The sequence below is a fragment of the Sander lucioperca genome, chromosome 21, assembly GCF_008315115.2.
Source record: "Sander lucioperca isolate FBNREF2018 chromosome 21, SLUC_FBN_1.2, whole genome shotgun sequence".
In the NCBI taxonomy this organism is placed as follows: domain Eukaryota; kingdom Metazoa; phylum Chordata; class Actinopteri; order Perciformes; family Percidae; genus Sander; species Sander lucioperca.
The window spans coordinates 25,702,363-25,722,153 of NC_050193.1; the positions used below are offsets into that span (position 1 = coordinate 25,702,363).

At 43.1% G+C, this 19,791-nt stretch overlaps 2 protein-coding genes across 12 annotated transcripts in view; one reads left to right on the forward strand and one right to left on the reverse strand.

The window, feature by feature from the left end:
- Nucleotides 1-992: 992 nt before the first annotated feature.
- On the forward strand, nt 993-2,905 carry hexim1 (HEXIM P-TEFb complex subunit 1). The gene has a single exon (XM_031319048.2). It carries the CDS (start codon nt 1,326-1,328, stop codon nt 2,430-2,432), a length of 1,107 nt encoding a protein of 368 aa, XP_031174908.1. The 5' UTR covers nt 993-1,325; the 3' UTR covers nt 2,433-2,905.
- Nucleotides 2,906-4,113: 1,208 nt separating this feature from the next.
- arhgap23a (Rho GTPase activating protein 23a) overlaps nt 4,114-19,791 on the reverse strand; it is a 68,661-nt gene continuing 52,983 nt past the window's right edge. For 8 of the 11 annotated variants that reach the window (XM_031318647.2, XM_031318644.2, XM_035997127.1 and 5 more), the window contains 17 exons: nt 18,775-18,930; nt 17,739-17,850; nt 17,589-17,628; nt 14,669-14,806; nt 14,270-14,578; nt 14,119-14,180; nt 13,881-13,999; nt 12,312-12,430; nt 12,063-12,215; nt 11,807-11,885; nt 11,629-11,702; nt 11,399-11,488; nt 11,191-11,316; nt 11,032-11,073; nt 10,208-10,301; nt 7,743-7,774; nt 4,114-7,578 (listed from right to left, as the gene is read on the reverse strand). In XM_031318647.2, the coding sequence (XP_031174507.1) occupies nt 6,142-7,578; nt 7,743-7,774; nt 10,208-10,301; nt 11,032-11,073; nt 11,191-11,316; nt 11,399-11,488; nt 11,629-11,702; nt 11,807-11,885; nt 12,063-12,215; nt 12,312-12,430; nt 13,881-13,999; nt 14,119-14,180; nt 14,270-14,578; nt 14,669-14,806; nt 17,589-17,628; nt 17,739-17,850; nt 18,775-18,930 (3,182 nt within the window). In that variant the 3' untranslated portion in view covers nt 4,114-6,141. The remainder of the gene's footprint in view (nt 7,579-7,742; nt 7,775-10,207; nt 10,302-11,031; nt 11,074-11,190; nt 11,317-11,398; nt 11,489-11,628; nt 11,703-11,806; nt 11,886-12,062; nt 12,216-12,311; nt 12,431-13,880; nt 14,000-14,118; nt 14,181-14,269; nt 14,579-14,668; nt 14,807-17,588; nt 17,629-17,738; nt 17,851-18,774; nt 18,931-19,791) is intronic. The other 3 variants (XM_031318641.2, XM_031318643.2, XM_031318645.2) reach the window with 3 other exon arrangements.

Consider the following 19,791-nt stretch of genomic DNA (forward strand, 5'->3'; position numbering starts at 1 on the left):
GCCAACTAGCTTATCCTTAGCTGTTAACAGTACACAACAGTGTAAATCTAACACTGCATATCAGAACATGGGTTGCGCAGAAATACTCAAATGATCTACACCACTCCGTCCACTGGTTGCAGGATTATTGAGCAAGTGTAAGATCGCCTGACCCACCCTTAAACAACGAGGGGCTCGGAGCTGTGCTAGTTGCGGAATCTTGACAATAAATGTCGTTTGTTTACGCTGATATCAGAGTTCCCGAGCCCCTGCTGCCCCACAACGTATCACTCCGCACAAAACACAGGATATTCATACTGAAACATTTAATGATCCAACTGGCACCGAAACGACGCGTTTTTAAGCCACTAATCATAAATAATAATTGGATTTTGAAAATGATCTGTATATACTTATTTTCTTGTGTGAACAGTCAAAACGGACTAGTTTCCGTTAGAGGTTGTCTTCATGTTGCTTCAAATACAGGAGGGGTTTCATTGTATTACTAGTTCGGCGTTAGACTGTGTGGTCAGCAACTAAAAATAAGCCCTATGGACTTACGTATATAATAAGATAATTTGTTCCAATTATAATATTATGTAATTCAAAAGTATTTAAATGAACTTGTATTTCGTAACTTGTATCAATGCCCCCTTCAATTGTAGATAGTAGCGCCCATAAAATGCCCGGACTGCTTTCTTGGTGTGGATTACGTACTTTGGATTGACTATTGGACTGCCCAATCAGAAAATACTTTAGGCTTAGCAACAGCAAAGTTACCCTCTTGTCCAATCAACAAAGAGAGGGGTGGGCTGCATCGTGCTCAAGATTCTACCATTTGATTGGTTAAAATGCTCGTCGGTTATGTTGAATTTGTGGACTATGTAGTTCGTTGAGGAGGACACCGACAGTGCTTCCCTGAAATTAAAACCCCATGTCCCACAATGCAACGGGCGTTACAAACAGCTGCATGCGCACGGCTAGAGGCGGAGCTGCTATATAAACACGAGCTCCCTCTTCTTGAGTAGCACACTGGACACTGTTGTTACGGTGAAACGTCGTCTCCGCTTCAACGTTAGCTCTGACAGCATCGAAACAGTTAATGGTAGGTAGCGACAGTTGCTCTGACAAACCCTTGTAGGAGTAACAAGTGTTTATGGTTCAGAAGTTTACTTTTAATTTGCGAGAGTTTGTTTTAAGACGTAAGAATTTATTTCTGATTTCGGCTCAATCTGGAATACGCATATTTTTTGTTTAAATTGAGTTTAACGAACTTTGAAGATAAGTTTTGAGAGCATGAACATGATCTAAAATCCGCTAAAGCGGAGCCATCAGAGCGGAACATCATGATGACAGAGCCAATGGAGCAGACCCATCACCTGAAAACTTCAGGCAGCCCATCAGGTGGGAGCAGTGGGGACGCGTTGGAGCATCTCCCAGCCAGAAACCGTGGTGGACCAGAGAACGGCAACAGGGGGCGACAGAGAGACCAGAAGCGACAGCAGCGGGCGGAGAACTGTGGGGGTATCAACACAGACAAGTTATGGCAAATGAAAGGCGAACAGAGGGAGGTGTGCCCTGCCTTCGCAGCCGGAAACGAGCTCATAAAGTGCCCGATTGCAAATCAGCCTCACCAGAAAGCCGATCATGCGGCGGGTGACGGTAATCCTATTGCACAGGGGAAAAACGGCGAAGACCGACCACTGGAGGAAACTTTAAACCAGGTGCAAGAGGATAGTCACATCGACTCCGACACTGGTTTCGATGCGCGTCTGGGCAAGAAGAGACACAGGCGCAGGACATCCAGGAAGAAGCGCAACTGGAAGCCTTATTGCCAACTTTCTTGGGATGAAAGGAAAGCCCTGGAAGAGAAAGAAACTGCCAGGGCGTCACGGGTGAGAGAGGAGATGTTCGCCAAAGGGCTCCCAGTGGCCCCCTATAACACCACCCAGTTCCTGATGGACGAGCACGACCGAGAGGAGCCCGACCTCAACACCGAGACCGGGGTCAGGCGGCCCTCAGGGGTCGGTAGCCGCATAGAGGACACGGGCAGCGAGGAGGATCTCTGCGACAACAACAACGAGGAGGAGGACGATGATGAAGGCAGCGGCGGAGGCAGCGACGGTATCGGGAGACCTGGGAACGCAGGTGGTGAGTTTCTCCAGAGAGACTTTTCCGAGACCTACGAGATGTACCATGTCGAGAGCCTGCAGAATATGACCAAGCAGGAGCTGGTCCAGGAGTACCTGGAGCTGGAGAAGTGCATGTCCCGGCTGGAGGAGGAGAACAACCGGCTGAGGCGCGCCGTGGAGCCCGGGGGTCTGACCGCGGAGAGCTCCCTGGTCCGACTCAGAGAGCTGGAGAGGGAACTGGAGAGACTGAGGGCCCAAAACACGGAGCTCCTTCTGCAGAACCAGCCGAGTAATGACAGGGGGCAAGTCGCTACCAATTAAAGGACACAATTCAAGTGGGGGAAAGCCCCCTTTAAAAAAGGTAAACATGGGACTGCTACTTTTTTTTTTTAACATTGTTTTGTGTAATCAGTTTGTCATTTGGACAATGAGTCCTTGCATTGCAATGCAATACGTTTCTTTTCTATTTGGACTGTAAGGGTGTCCTGTTCAATATAATTTTCAAGAAGAAATGTAAATATTTCAAAAGATTCTTTTTATAAAGAGAATGTATTTGACAACACGAGAAATCAGTTTGTTTCCAGGGTCAACTAAGGTATCCATTGATATATATATAATGTTCCGTTTTTCGAAATTTAAAAACAAACGTTTGTTGCATTTCCCCCAAAAAAATGAATAACAAATTACAGCTAATTGGATCAGCTTGTTAAGACTGTTTTGCAGAAGTAAATTCCAGAGTGAATATTTTAACAGTTGTGTGTAAGTTCAAATAAAATTTTGAAATTCTGCTGTCATGTGTTGTAAAGCCTTCTCTAAAACACAGGAAGCGGTTCATAAAGCTGCAGTGTGGAACTACTGTACGTGGCTCTTGTCAGCAATACAAATAATCACAAAGCGTTTCTTGTGGGGATCCTGAAATGGGCCAGGCAGACATCAGTAGGCTATACACAGACTAGCCTAGCAGTAGAGGGGGGGGGGGGGGGGATATGATGGACATGCTCTTTATGAAGGTTAACCCACTCTGTTTAATCTATTGAGGAGGATATTCTGCAAGAATAAATGCTAAATGGGTTTATTCCCATATTTATTCCACTCTTGAAACACATTTTGTTCACGAGGAGTGCTGGTCATGTTAAACAGACAAATAATCTGCTGGAAATGTTATTAAATATTAATTAAAGCTCTATTTATAAAATCGTACATTTCACTAGATTCCCAGTTAACAGCTTCTTTTCAGATTGCATAAATATTAAACTAAGTTCTTATTAAGTTATACAAAGCCTCGGTAGTTCAGATGAAGTTTCCTTGAGCAGGGGCAATCTGTGCCATTTGGCCTGGGGAGACCATCTGTAGCCTCTAGAGGGCGTCATTCAGCTTCTATTTTAAGTTATCTGCTGCTGTCAAACAATAAGCTTCATCCTCCCTGTAAAAATGCTGCAAAATCCTACGATGTCCAAATACAAACACACGTGTAAACATTATTTTTTTTTTTTAAACATAGTTCTGTTTATTTACATCATATAACCTTGCTTTAAAGCACACAGCCATGAGGGAAATGGTTTCAGGCGGACAACCTTTAAGTCCAGTCATTTTTCATATTAGTTATACTCAAAAGCAATTCCAAATGTACACAATACAATATGTTACATATTAAGATAGTATGTACAAAAAGACTTTAAAATACAACAATGAGACATTAGGTAAAAATCACATTTCAGACAACACAGATTTTTCCTTTTTGATGAAGTTATGGGCTGTTTGTTCATCTGTAAGAAATTGGATGTTGTCTGACATGACCTAATGCCGGTTTAGGGTAGGGCTTGTTAGGGGTACCATATTCACACACTGTGGATCACTAGGCAGAGAGAGATGAAAAGCAGCTGAGAGAGTACTATGCCTCATCCCTCTTAGCAGCATCGGTAATAGCTGTTAATGCCTGTGTTAAAGGCAAAGAGAGTGCATAGACATGTCCTTGGCTTGAAGTGTGCTATTTTTTTACATTTTTTTTTTTTTTTTTACAGCCTCTCAGTTAGACCGCTTGTATTAAACGTACACATCTTTGGGTCAGTGCCTTAGTTATACCATCAACCACAGGAGAGGAGGGCGGAGACCCAGAAACAACAAAAGGAAACGGAAAGATAAGAACCGATCATGGCACTGCAGAACAAACACACATTCCAGAAATCAGGCACTTGTAGAAAAAAATCTTGAGGTAAGACAACTTATAACTGATATAACTTATCATTTATTATTATTATTATTTTTCACCGGGTTATTTGGTCAGATGAAAACAAGTCTCATGACTTTGGAAGTTGCACCTCCTGTTTGTGTTCTTTTGTGAAGGGAAATCAAAACGAGAGATGATAACAATAGATTTATTCTGTATTTGTTTCCTCTGATGTACCATTTCCCCAGTCAGGGAGGATTTATTAGAGCCTGACCTTATGGAAAACTCCTCATGTAACCCCAAGGTAATAAACGTACAGACAGATGAACCCTCGGAGGGAATCTGATGAAAACACAAAGATCTGTTTGTATACGCTACACAATATTTTAACAAGTCTGTTAAACACTGTGAGGCTTCTCTTTTACAAGAAGGAACATACTTTGTCTTGAGCACAATAAATATGAGCAGATCTGTGGAGGCATTGTCAGTAATCCCAGGCATGAATAACAAAACAAATGAGGTCAGCCATCACAGTGTGGTGCTGAGCTGCCTGCAAACTGCCCAATATAATAATTACCAGATTTCTTCTCTTGACGCATGTAGTTGCTAGATGGTTTGTGTACATGTTGATGCAACATTGTTGGAAGTATAGTCACCAGAGAAACTTATTTATAAGATTATATCTTGTGAGATAAAGGTTTTCTGCACAGTGCTAAGAATCCGAGAGAAAGGCCATCTATGAGAAAATAAGGAACAGGTTTAGTCATGTTTATCTTGTCTCCTGTGAACAGGTACACCCAAGAGGTGAAATCACAATAAAAGTACTTTTTTTTTTACTTTAATACAAAATATATATAATATATATATTGAATATAAAACAAAAAAAGAATATATTAAGGGAAACATTTCAAGTAACATCTTGAAAGAAATAACTGTGCACTTGTACGCACTTTTGTAAACCATAAAAAAGGAACTAAAAAAGTAAAAACAAATATGATAACATAATATTTATATTTACAAGGTTAACTTAACAAGGCTTTGTACAAATGTTACAAAATTTGCTCAACACAAACACCTGCACGCTCAGACATGATCACAAATATTGTTGCGCAAACACACACACAAACATTATTAACAAGTAGAGAGAGACGACGTATGTATTCTGTGTGTTTGTAACCTACTGTGTCTATTGTAGAGTATTACAGTGTCTGTGGTCTGAGGAGGAACAGATTAGGAAGACTGATATGAAAAATCAGTGGAGATCCCTTGACATGGTTTTAAACTGACCAATAGCGAGGCTGACTGTCTCTTCTGGCTCACTGAAGTAGGTTCGGAGAAATTTTTTAATAGTTACCGTTAAACCCTACTTTATTAAGAAGCACCATTCTCTCAAGAACCAGAGGGACGTTGCATTTTAGCATCCGTCTCTGGTCCCTTGACGGGATTAAACCCTTTACTTTATGTTGTCTGTGAGCAGGAACGTAGAGAAGATGGGAACGATGCTCTGTTATTACTCAAATGAGAATTCTTGGCTGTGACATTGATTGTGATGAGGTCTGTTTGTGTCTCTGTCCTGTTTCTGTATTATTTCTATAAAAGCACACATATAGGAAAAGAAAAAAACAAAAGCTTTGGCAACAATGGAATGCTCCTTGCCATGCAAATGGAGCTTATCCAAAAGAAAAGGGTGGGCTGCTCTCAAAGACCTGTTCATAGGTACACTGTGTTGCACCTGGCAACTAACCACGGCCCTGTTTACACTGCTGCCGGTCTACTGACCTGCAGGGAGTCAGCGGCTCAGCATGGGCCCCCCTACAGGAGCCTCTTTTCCTTGGAGTGAAGTGTGGGGTCAGCTGGCAGGGCTCACAGGTACTGGTGGAATCGGGAGGTGGGTGCTTGACGTGTAGCCGGTCCTTGGTCGAGCCCGTCTGCATCCAGAGGCAGCCCTGGTGTTTTGACCTGGTTTTGAGTGTTAGAGGACAGGGGGAAATCACTGACAGTCAGTGGGGGTCTCTTCTCAGAGATCTCAGTTGGAGAGGCCACCACGGTGTGTCTGCGCCAGGCCCGTCTCTTCCTCCGTGTTTCTGGTGACAGCGGTTTTCGCAGTCCTACAATGCGCAGGTCGTCAGCCGAGCCCATCAGACGAGCGCGGACCTGCTCTGCCAGAGACCTGCCACCGGGGCCGGTCGGGGTGAAGGAGGCGGCCTCACTGGGTGGCAGGGAGGGCTTGGTCCGGGCCAGGCGCAGGCTCTCCTGGCTGCTGGCTGAGGAGGGGTTATTTCTGGAAGTGTCCCTCTTCACTCTGGGTGCACCATCTGACCCAGAACCAGCACCGTCGGCCTCAGCTGTGGCCCCAGACAGCTCCAATAGGTCCAGGGAGCGAGCCTTGCCCTTCTCCGACTTCAGCTTCTTCCTGGCCAGAGTGTCGCACTGGATCAGCTTGTGCGAGTTAAAGGAAGGCCGCGAATGCAGTCTGTGAGTGGTAGAGGACGAGGAGAAGGAGGAGGACGAGGGTGTAGTGGACCGCGCCCCTCCTTCACTCCTGTCCGCAGAGTCCGGTGTGGGTGTGAGCGCTGTGGGCGGGGCGAGCAGGTTTGTGGGTGAGAGAACGGGGGGTTTGTAGTGTGTGTAGAGGAAACTTCGCGGGGCCGCTGCCGGTTGTGTGTTCACAGGTACTGTCTGGTGTTTATCAGGTCTCTCCTGGGTGAGGGAGCGTGAGGCAAAGCCGCTCTCATTGTCCGTCTCGCTCACCAGCTCGCTGTGCTCGTCATCAGCATCATCCCCCCTCCCCTCGGACCCCAGGCTACGCCCTAACGTGGAGAGGGTGGAGTAACCAGAAACAATAGAGCGAGCATCCTCTGTAGCTCTCCACGGCGGCCCCTTCACCTCCGCCTGCGCCTCCTCCTCGTGCAACAACATGGCTGCCTGCCTTCCTCCTGCCTCCTCTTCCTCTTTACAGCGCAGCCGACTGGGAATAACCGCCAACACCTCCACTTCTACCTCCTCTTTCGCTCCACTTTCTACAACTTCCTCGTCTTCCTCCTCCTCTTCTTCTTCTTCATCGTCGTCCTCTCCCTCTGCTCGAGGAGCAGTGTCTCCTACAGGCGACTCTGCCTCCTCTTCCTCCTCTGCCCCTAAATGTCCAGCTTTGATTGGCTCGTGCTCTGAGTCGTCGTCGGTGCTGCTGCCCACCCGGCGGCCGTTATGGCGCTTCCTGCGTTTGCGGCCCGTAACAGCTGACATGATGGACAAAGTCAGGAAGTCCTTGGGTGTGAGGTCTCTCTTTGATCCCCACGACCCCTGAAAATGGAGGAAAAAATTACTGTGACACTGTCATACATACATTTTACATGACATGCTTTCTATTTTAGTGTATGTTGAACTACTGCTGTCTGACAATATCTGTGTGTATGGGTGGTATAAGAACAACCAGAGTAACCTTGTACCATGGAAAGAGATGTTACCTTTGATTTAGCTGAGTCACTGTTGGTTGAGTCTGGGGAAAAGAGAGTAAAAACATCAGTGGGTCAGAACCATTGAAGTTAACAAAAGGCCAGAACAGTCATGGTGGAGGACACAGAGGCAGTTGGTGTGATCATCAGTTTTTTTTTTTTAAAGGGAAAATCCACAATAAATCACAGACAAACTGCTACTGCAGGTTGCACTTCTCTCTAAATTTTAAACTTTGATGTCACAGCGGGTGTTTTCCATCAGCTGTAAAGGGGAAAACACCAGCAGTGATATCAGATTGAGCACGACATGCTTGAAAGTTTCAGCAATTGTTTTGTCCTCTTCCTGATTAAAAAATAAATATTAATTACAACAGAAATTCCTCTACTTAATGTCCTCTGTGCCCTCGGACCTTGACGGACCTCAGCACAAAGACACTGATTTACACATGTGAAGGAGAAACAATGATTGGAGGAAGCAGGGTTTGGTGTTGGAGGCAATAGGAAAACGCAGCACACACAGATGACATCACCGAAAACACTGATGACATCACTCAGTGAAGGAAGCGTTGAGAGCGTGAAGGCAGAAATAATTTATCAAAAGAAACACATTCCCTCATATGCACACCGATGCGGGATAAAAGTTAAGTTTTTGTCTTTCACAAAGCGTATGAATCAAAATCTTTGGAGTTTAAATGGCTCAAGATGGAAATGTTTCTCATGCAACAACAACAGTAAAAATATAAATCCAGTTTATTTTGTGTGCTGTTTCAGATGGTGGCTTTGCAGTGTGGCAAACTGTCACCCTTTATCTGTGGTCTTCATATCCTACATACACCACCATTAAAGCAACACCAAAGCACTTTTCCTCTTTGGTCCCCCTACAGGTTGGAAGTGGAATTGTCCATTACCATTTTCATTCAAACTACAAATCCGCTACCCGATCTGGCAAACTTGCATAGTGCGGTTTTAGCTGATAGATGGCCGCAAAGCGAATGCAGAAGTGTCGTTCACCCTGTTATGAGTTGATGAACAACTGAAACGATTTTGAAAATATTATTTTAAGGTACAAAAGAATCTTTGGTGTTGCTTTAAAGCTCCAGTAGAAGCTCTTAGTTTCCCCCAAAACGCAGCTTAGCTCATAATTCACTAGTGTTGTTGATGTTATGCTCCCTCCCACTCAGCCTTTCAGAGTAAAATCATAAATAAACCAACATACCAATCAGATTTCGGTACACTTTAGGGTCAGCTAGGGGAAAAAAAGACGTATTGGTATATTGGCTCAATTAAGAAATGTTTTGGGAAACTTATTTTGGGAAGTTCACCAGTGATAGAAAAACCGAGGAGGAGGGGTGAAAGTTTGGGCCATTACTGAGCCTCACACAAATAAATCAGATTAAAAGAAATGCATCTCTGATGTCATTGGGGCTCTGAAATGGCGCAACCTAGAGTCCCTTTGGTACTAAGAGTGGGGTTAGAAGCCTGATGATTGACTGAAATTGCCCGCAGGATGAGTGGAGCGCAGTGCTCGACAACAAGACCACTAGTGAGGGAGTTGTCTCTCAGTGACAGACCACAGTTTACACTTAGAGAGCATCCAGTCAGCCGTTAATTCATTAGTCAGACTGGGGCGACACTGAAATGACATGTTCTTACTGAGACCTCCATCTGACACTGAGAGGGAGACGCCGACTTTAAGGAGGGTAATGGAGACACAAACCATCACCAACACTAACAGTCTCGCTCTCGCCCACACAAACACACATTATTTCACTTTTGCAATATGATCGGTTACACACACACACACACACACACACACACACACACACACACACACACACACACACACACACACACACATTGCCAGGGGAGTTCCCATCCTACCGCAGTGGCTGCTCCACAGGCTCAGCTAAGAGAAGGAAATGCAGAAATGTACAGAGAAAGTGAAAGATGAGCAACATTAAGGGAAAAAAGAGGTCAGCAGAGAGGAGAGAAGTGTAGACACGCTATCAAACACAGAAACACTCCGAGTGCTAACGGATGCAAGACTTTCATTTCTTATGCTGCGTTCCAGTTCTGTTGGAAAGGAGGGAATTCTGGCTTTAAACTGGGACAAACTTCCAAGGAAGAATCTCAATCAATCGAGAAATCTGACATCATGCCAACATATCAACTTGAGATAATTATTTTTAACCTGTTTTAAAAGAGCTTCATCTTACGCAGTTTAGTTTTAGAGATTCTTCTAATTTCCATTGGAACAGGATTCATTTATACTAATTAAGACTCAATTCTGAGCTGTTTTTCCCCTCAGTCCACTGGAGCACACAAATTGTAATTATGACACACTAGTGGGGAATTTCCTACTTTCAGCTTTAAATGGAAAGCAGCATTAATTTTGGGTTGCCGCTTACAGCTACCCGATTTGCTATTGGTCGGCTTGGTCAAAGCTAGCAGCGATTGGTTAAGAGCAGTGCGCTCACCTGACGCCTCCCCGAGTAGAGCGGTCCTGCCGATGTTGGACAGCAGGTGGTCGATGTTGGGGGCGGGCTGCACGTCCTCCGTGTCCACTGGCGTCTGGATGGAAGAGACACAAAACCAACATTCAATCACACAACAAAAGGCTGTGCTTTGCTGTGACTTTAGATGCATTAAAAACTAGAGATACGGCTTTTAAATAGATGTCTAGCACTGTTTTGCTTTATCTGTGCTCTTACTCACAAAGATAAAACCACAAGAACAAATTCAAAGTCACTTTATGTGTCACCTTGCAAACAACATAGTGACTTATTGGTTTTAAGAAACAGCACAAATGTCTACAAAAGTCATTAAATCTCAGATTCAAGACTTATTTTTCTTTAAACTTGAAAAAAATATCCATAATTGTAGGTGTTTCAAGAAGAGTTTTCCTTGTTTCAGGGACTATCTTGGAATTATTGTCACCATCTTTATACAAGACAAAATAATTTGCTGCACTAGAATCCATAAAATTATTATTATTGTGTTTATGGTTTGTTATACAACTTCTTGAGTTACTTGTAGTTTTAAAAAGGTAAAGCAATCCCCCCCCCCGGTGGCAGAAAATAATATTTTATAACTTGTCACAACGTGTTCAAATTAATGATTTTGAGCTTTTACACAGAGTTATTTCAAACCAACTTGAAAAGACTCTCACACATACTGCACGCTACTTCCAGGTTTTCAGAGCTACTAAACATCCTCAACTGCATCTTTAAATGATTGTCTTTGTAGTACATTATGATTTTCAGTTTTTCTTTTTTATAAATAAACAGTACAGGAAACATACCTTTTCATCCTTGTCTTGCCCTTCAGTGAAAAACCAGTTGCACTACAAAAACGACAAGTAAGAAATATTTGGCATGAAAATGATTATGAGTAGTTTGTGTGTGTGTGTGTGTGTGTGTGTGTGTGTGTGTGTTGTGTTGTGTTGTGTTGTATCTCTCACATGTTGGATGAGGGTCTCAACTATCTTGTAGCGGTCAGGCATGTGTGTGACCATATCTTTCATGTTGTCCTCTGACGTCCGAACCAGAGTTGGCCCAAACACCAGAGCCAGGTTACGGGGCTCCATCTACACAAGGACAATAGATATTAACCCAGAGGACATCCCAGTTATACATTTTGATTACATTTACATACTCTCGTTCACCCACTTTGTTTTTATCTGCGCTGTCGGCCACAGTCTTCAGGTGAACAACCAGGAACTTCAGAGTGTGGTAATAATAATCTGGGAGGTCTCGGATCTGCAAAAGAGAAACAAGAGGAATAACAATACTGATAAACCTGCTGAACCTGCCAAACTTCTTCCACACACACACACACACACACACACACAAAAAAAATAGCTAAATGATCCTGTTCATAAATATGAAAATATACGTACCAGTTTCTTCATGGTTTTTAGTCTGTCTGACGCACTTTCCATCCGATTGGCATCGATGAAGTCGTTGTACTTGTCTGTAAAGATATTACAAATATTAAAATACATGTAATGGTTGGATGTGAATGCATGGCAGCGTGAGGTGTGTGTGGATGGCTTGTCGCGACATGTTTGGACTCACCGTTGGTGAAAAGTGGCTCTGGAAGTTTCCTGAAGAAGGATTTGAGTAAACTGCTGACAACATTGAGGTCTTGCCACTTCTGTGGACCACAAAAGAAACAGAGAGGAGTCAGCGGCCGTCATATTTTACCTTTTGTTGTTGTTTTGTTGAGTAAAGTCGAATGATAAACGTTTTCTTCCCCATCAACCCAGATAATTTTTCTCTCTGAAGTGACCGTTCTTTAGGTAAAGGCACAGGTGTATTTGTTGTTCCTCACCTCCTCTGCAGGGTTGATGTCGACGCCCTTGTTGAGCTGATCCTGAAGCATCGACACCATGGCGTTGTTCCCGGGGACTCTGTAGATTCCCGTGTACTCCAGACCCATGTCCTCTACCAGACCGCAGCAGATCTCCACGATCAACGGGATGAACTGAGATGGACACAGACAGAGTTTATTAAACATATAAAACCTTCAGTAGTGGTACTTTTATTGCATTCAGGTATGACAGATGATATTGAGGCTTACCTTGTTATTTACACCTGGCTGACAATCCTCCAACCTCACACCGAAAGCTTTAGGCCCGGCCTTCTTTGTCTTCTTCATGATGTTGATTCCCCACGGAGACTTTGGAGGGCTGCTCTCATCTAAAGACAGGTGCAACAAAATCTTCAGACTTCCCTGCTTGACACAGAGCCTCAGTATTTGCCTCCTTGTTTACCCGGTCCTTATATTAAAAGGCTCTCATAAAAAAAAGAAGAAAAAAAAAAGGCAGTTAAATATTCTTAAATCTGCAGATATATTGCTCAAAAGGATTGCTTATACAGTGCTCAGCATAAATGAGGACACCCATGCTAAATTTGACTAAAAAGAGGAATAAAAAAATAATCTTTTGGAAATTGATCTTAATGCCTTAATTAAAAGAATGACCAAAAATCCAACCTTTAAGGACACCTATTTTCTTTGTGAATGAATAATGTATCGTGAATAAATAAATGTTCTTCCTTAAAATACAGTGGGCATAAGTTAAGCTATGTTAAATTCCTATAGAGGCAGGCAGATTTTTATTTTTAACGGCCAGTTATTTCATGGATCCAGGATACTATGCATCCTGATAAAGTTCCCTTGACCTTTGGAATTAAAATAGCCCCACATCATCACATACCCTTCACCATACCTAGAGATTGGCATGGGGTACTTTCCATAAAATCATCTCTCAATGCAAATCAAACCAGCTATTAGGCTAACCGACATAAAAACATGCCAATCTCTAGGTATGGTGAAGGGTATGTGATGATGTGGGTCTATTTTAATTCCAAAGGCCAACTAGCCTGGTTGACACCAGACCCTTCTCAGTTGTAACTGAGAGTGGGTCTGGGAAAGGTTCATTGACAGTTCATTTCCAAAGGGGCATCACCAACGGACGCCACTCAAATGCCTCTGGGCGCATTGGATAGTCCTTCAACCAATCAGACCAACGATACCGGTGACGCTGCGCTTCGGTACCCGTCATGTTGAATGTAAACAAAAAGCTGCTCGCGTCGCTGCGCTATCGTCGTTGCGCTATCGTCGTTGCGTAAAGCCCGCCTCAACGGTTATGATTTGTGTAAAGCCCTCCTCAGCGGTTGTGATTGGTGCCTCGATTTTGGGGACATTGGAAATGGGTTTGAATGGGCTCTTCGCCAGACTGACTTGCAGAGCAAATCTCAAATTTGCCGAAAGTTCGTCAGGATTTACCCAGGCTACAAGGGAACTTTATCAGGATGCATAGTATTCCGGATACAGGAAATTTTTAGTCAAATTTAGCATGGGTGTACTCATTTATGCTGTGCACTGTATATATCAATTGCGATTGTGGAAACTGTGACTTGACTTGTGAGCTTATACCTATGGATGAGAAATATCTAACGTGCAGATTTTAAGGTAAAATGTTTTTCTAGAAGAATGTCAAAGAATCCCAAATAGCGCAATTACAACAACAGTTTACAAACAGATGATAGGTTGCAATAATGAAAATAGAGTTTTATTTTTGCACAATGAGTAGTGAGTCCATTCAGCCAGGGTGTGTTTGAGTTGTTTCCCCACTGTGACACTGACCTTTGCCCTCTGATTTGGGGGAGCGTGGCACCCCCGCAGCGTTGTCCGTCTTGGCGAGCATGAAGGGAGGCTTCATGCGGGACATCCTGGGAGAGGAGTCGGGCTTGCTGCCTGTTGGACTGCAGGGGGAGACAGAGCGACAGGTTTAATTTAAGCTGTCAGTCATGACAACAGACGAGTGCAGTGGTAAAGGCGGCCTCATTATGTTCAATTTACAATCTATTATCAGGCGACTCACCTCTGTTTCCTGTAATCATTCAGCTTCTTATTGATGAGGGCCTGTCTGGAGAAGCCCAGCTCCTGCAACAAACAGACACACCTGCGTTATAACTACACACTACAGGCACAGTCACAGAGGAGATTAGAATCTGACAGGCGTTTCGTCTGACCTCGCTGTCCGTCTTGCTGTTCTCCCTGATGACCTTTATCCAGTCCAGCATGTCCTCCCGGTCCTCTGCCTGCAGCAGGTACTCGCAGAAGTCCTGGGTGGTTAGCCGCAGGGCGTGCTTTCGTTTGGTCTCACTGTACGCAATGTCCACCAGGCAGCCCCGGATGCTGATTGGCTGCTCGTCCTCTGCCGCACATCCGATCGTGGCCCCGCGGAGCACCGCCTCCCTCTTGTCCTTGTAGAGGAACAGCGAATGGGAGCGAAGCACAGAAAAGACTCGCTTCCACGGACGCATGCTGCTGCCCACCTTCTGTGAAGGAAAGGTGAGATGTGAGACTTTGCTTGCTTTAAATGCTTTTCTGCCTTAGGTTATTTTTGTAATCAAGCCTGGTGTGCCCACCTTGCCCTTCTCTGTAAGGATCTGTTTATAGTGCAGCCATCCTTCTCGCCGTATGTCGCTGTAAGTGATGTTTCCCAGCTCTGAGGTGGAGTGGCGTTTAGATCGAACCTCCTCTGCTGTCCCAAGGTTTTCCAGAGACTGAAACACAAACAGAGAAATGTTCATTTGTTGATGCTCTTTGTTTCCTTGAGACCTGGAAAAGTCATTAAAGCTGACTTCTTTCTCTTTTATTTCAGTATGGCAATCAAAAGGTATGATAACAAGGACACCCATTTCTGACAATGTATTAAAACCAAAACAAAAAAGATTACAAAACAGTTATATCTTTATCTCTCATGCCGAAATAAGTTATCATAATGTTTTTTGCTGAGGCGTTGAGTCAACCTGATGTTCATTTTTAAGGCAAAAACCTAATTCAGTCAGCTGCATTCAGTGCTGCTGAGGGTTTAGTTCTTTAGTGACCCGTGCTCCTCAGTGTTTGCCGTATTTTAACATGAATTTAAGACTCTTGCCACATTACATTATGTTGCAACTGATGTATCAGTAGCTGAGGCAGCAACTATCTGGCCTCTTCGTGCTGCTGTACTCTAACTTGTCAAATGTCTTTAAAACTCACATAAAAAATGATTCCTGACAGCTTTCATAAAGCTGACACAGACTGAAGATGAATCACTTAAGTAGCTACATTGTTTTGATTCAAGTTTGAAGCACCTTGATTGCAAAATATGAAAATATCTTTTACACTTTTTAGTTTAGTTAAGAAATATCTATTGATTAGAGATGTTGAGTAGACACAGAAATCACATTGGTTGAGGTTTAACAAAATATTAATTGGTTTTCAATTGTGAGAAGTGTCCTGAGAGGGTGAAACAGATGTTTTGTGATGACAGCATGTCAGTGTAACTGGCCTAAAATTTGTTAAACCTGAATGTATGGAATGTTCTATGACTGCACTGGTGGGTGGAGCTGTCCTGTCTATGTGTCTGTCTTTGTCTTATGTGTTTATTTTTTCATTATCATATGAGTTATGTTCAAATTATATTGTGTATGTTTAGAATCTGTCTTATAATGTCCTATTCTGTATTGTTTACGATGCTTGTAATGTGCATATTAATTATTGCATCGTCCCATTAAGAAGGACCTCAGAAAGAATAGCTCCTAAATAAACAAACAAACACATGTTTTGATGAGCAGAAATCACCAGAGGCACAGACAAAACAAAAGATGATAATATGATAATAAGCAATAACACACACACCCTGGCTGAATGCAATATACGCTGCTACAGCCTCACTTGGTCTGGTACGACCACAAGCTCACGGTTGCTAATGTTAGCAAACTTAAGTCACATGTACCAGTATAACTGACATTACTGAGTCAGTTGACTGACTTTATAACTCTTCTGTAGTTGTGCTGATTTTACACTACATTTGAGCATGTCACAGGTGAACAATTCAACTCTTTTATGACAAAAGTAAAAGCAAAAGTAATTGTGACTATAAATTTCCAACGTGAAGAGGAAGTGAAGGGAGATTCCGTGTGCCATCAAATTGTAACTCACTTTAACCTCACTCTAAACATCAGGAAGCATTTCATTCAAGTGCTTTTACAATTGTGATTTGAAATGGCCACCGTAAAAGTCTTAAAATTACTTTTTTATTCTTTAATTTGTTAAGCAAAAGCCAGTTAACTTCCTGTATGTAGATGTAAGTTTGTTAAATGTGTCTATTAAGCTTCAGGGTGTCCCATTTCTTATTTTTTTTTGATTGGAAACTTTTTATTGGTTTTAAACATTGGTACAGGTTACCAGTGACGAATAAGAAGCATGAAAATATTCCTCACACAACTGAACAAACATAGGGCAACTCATGCATCAGTGCATGCATACACAATATATGCCCACATAGACACCAGACAAGACCACTGTAACAAAACAAAAAAAACACATATGGAGGAGGCTGCGCTAGAAATGTGGACCAGAGAGCTCTTGTATTGTGTAGGAAGAGGGGGCTGAGCCTATAGTTCATTACTAAAGGTCATTTATATATTGAAGAAAGTTTTGCCATTTAAAGTAGTGCCAATCTAACCTGTCCAGCAGGGTGAAGGATACTCGTTCGTATGCAGCAACTGTAGTCAGGACATTGTACCAATCCGTGATAGATGGAGGATGAGCTGACTTCCACTGTTGGACTAGCAGTTTCCTACCAATCATAATAGCTGTCTGGACCCATTCTGCATCGACTGAAGCAATACCATCTTTTAGTGTAGATGGGTCTCCTAATAGGTATAAACGACTGCAAAAGGGAACCCCTAGGCCCACGACTTTCTGAATGCACACATGAACTGATGACCAGAAGACTTGCACTTTTGGGCAGTGCCACAACATATGGGTTCATGTGCTGTCATCTGAGCACTTCCAGCACCCTGGGTTAGCAGTGAACTTAAGCCTGTACAGCTTAGAGGGAGTCCAGTACATTCTATGGAGTATATTGAACTGAGTAAGTCTAGTGCGAAGATCACGTGCCATTTTCTTTAAGTTGCAAACTATATTCTTCCTCTGTTAACGTAATTTCAAGGTCTCTGTCCCATACTTTTTTTAATGAAGACACGGTGCCGTATTTCTCTAGCAGCATTGAGTAATAAAGAGATGCTTTGTGACCCCTTCTATGGGAGCCATGGGAGGTTTAAACAATTTTTTTAAGAGACTATGAATTTGTATGTATCGCCAGTAATTGTTTTTTTGCAAGAGGAATTCTGTGTCCCAGTTTTGTTAGATTTTTTTTTTGATAGAGCAGTCGACCTGATCGGGCAAAGGGACCCTGCACGAGTAAAGTAGTGAGACAGAAGGACGAAGGACAGGATTTATAAAAATAAGGTTTAGATGATAAAAAGTTAGAGGAATAAAAGGTAAGAAACTCACCCCGTCTGTGAAGAAACTCTTCACTCTCTTTGGTAGCCTCCTGTGTAATACAACAACACACCTGAGTTAGAATGTCAAAAATGTCTGCCTGCACACGTCATTTAATGGATGCTGTTTTGATCCCAGTTGTCTCAGTTTGAGGGTACTCACGAGAAGACTCGGCCTTCCTCTCTGAACGTGTTGAGTCCTTCGTCGCATGACTTGGAGCGCTCGGTGGTGATGGCTAGAAGATAGGAGGAACGGCGACCGGATTTAATACTGCCTGCTCGATGAGAGGATGAATGAGCAGAGAGAGAAAGAGAAACAAAGAGAAAGAGACAGAGAGAAAGACAGAATGTTGATGTAATGCCAATCACCAGAGTGGACGGTGTTGGATTAGGAGAGGGGGTAGTGAGGGAGGAAGCAGGAGGAGGTGGTGGAGGAGGAGGTCGGGGGTTTGAATGACACGGTTAGGGTGGACGGTGGGGAGATGAGCTGGAGCGGTGGGTTTGAATAAATCAACTCTGGTAACTTTTCTCACCACTGGCATGCAGGCGTCGCCTCACGCAGACTGACATGCATTTGTTTAAAGAAACATATCATGCAAGTCTAAGTTTGTCCAATTTTACTAAACTGGTCTGGAAGTTAAATGAATCTGAAACACACAGACTTCTTTGGGCTTCGTGCACAGCGGGAAAAACAACCAAACACATTCTGAGCAAACATGTTTCTACGATTTTGTCTTTGTTTTAAACATGCAATCTAAAATCTAGCATGCAAAAAATGTTGCAGCACTGCTAAAAAACCCATCTTTGCATGGATTTGTGTCTGTTATGGAGCCTCAAACGTCTTGTTTTAAAGTGCAATCTGTTTCCAATAAAAATCATCCAGGGTCAGTGTCAGTATTGTGAAAGAAAACTGCATGATTAAGCAAACTGCTTTACTAGAATCATGAACAAACACACTTAATTCAGGAGATTTCTTTTTTTAATTTGATTTGAATTAGAAACTGGTTGAAATTGGCAGATTTTTCCACTTTAGTTGAGGAAACAAGACTGTTAAGACTCAGTAACAGGAAAAAATTGTTGATAAAATGGAAAATATAGCAATTAGGATAATAAAAATGCCAACCAGGAGGGTTTTAAAATCTAGTATATAGTTTTCAGCTGCATGCAGTGGGGAGGAAGGGGAAGGAGGGGACACTCACTGCAGTCGTGTGAGAAGAGCCTAGTGAGGGGAAAGGTGAAGGTGGGGGAGACGGCGCTGGTAACCACGGCGGGCGCCGAATTCATGCCGCTGGACACCACGGATGATGCCGGCACGTGGCGCGCGCGCAAATCAGCGCCGGGGCTGGTGGGCTCATCTGTGGGAGGGTGGAGGTAAGGAGGCGAGGCAGGAGAAGAGGAGAAGGAGAGGGGGATAGAGTTAGGTGTTAGAGAGAAAGGTCAGAAGGGAAAAAGAAGGAAAGTAAAAGGGGTTAGATTAGGAGAACGTGTGAAAGAGGAGAAGTTTTTAAGGGAGAGGAACAGCGAGGAACGGCAGGGTTGCTGTCAGAGATACTAAACAAGACATTTCATTTCTTTAATCGTAGGCAAACAACAACCATACCCCAGGGATTTCTAGATTCCAGTGAGAAGTACACAGAAGATGGATCACAAACACAACAATCTACGCTCATTTACAAATCCACTAAAAAAGCTGAATGATGTAAAAGCTATGCAAATGTCTCAGGAAAGAAAAGCACAAACAAATGCAACCAAAATAAGCAAATAGTTTAGAGATAATGCAGTACCTGTGTCTCCTGTTGCCATAGGAAGAACTATTCATTTACTAACAGTGGGGGTTTTGTAACAGAGATTTACTGGCTCCAGGTTTCAGTTCTTTATGAAATCTACAATTGTGTTTCATCTGATCGGATCAGGATACATTCAAGAGTATATGTCCCAATCCAAGGACAGAAAAAGAATATTGCGGATAATTGAATGTAGATATTTAGTGCTTGTTTTTTATGCCACAATTGAAGCTTCAGTGTTTAATAGACACAAGGCATAAAGCAGTGTTATAGGTCACACAGGCAAGTCTTGAACAGTCTTAGCAGATGCAAAGGGATATGAAACTGCAACACACACTCTCACATACACTCACACTTCCTGACTGTCATAGAGGATTAGAGACCGGCTCAATATTTGTATGCAAGTGAGGAAAAGCTGGATTTGCTGGTGAC

Bases quoted from the DNA above. Each gene is read 5' to 3' on its own strand.
- hexim1 (XM_031319048.2), top strand. From the start codon at position 1,326: ATGATGACAGAGCCAATGGAGCAGACCCATCACCTGAAAACTTCAGGC.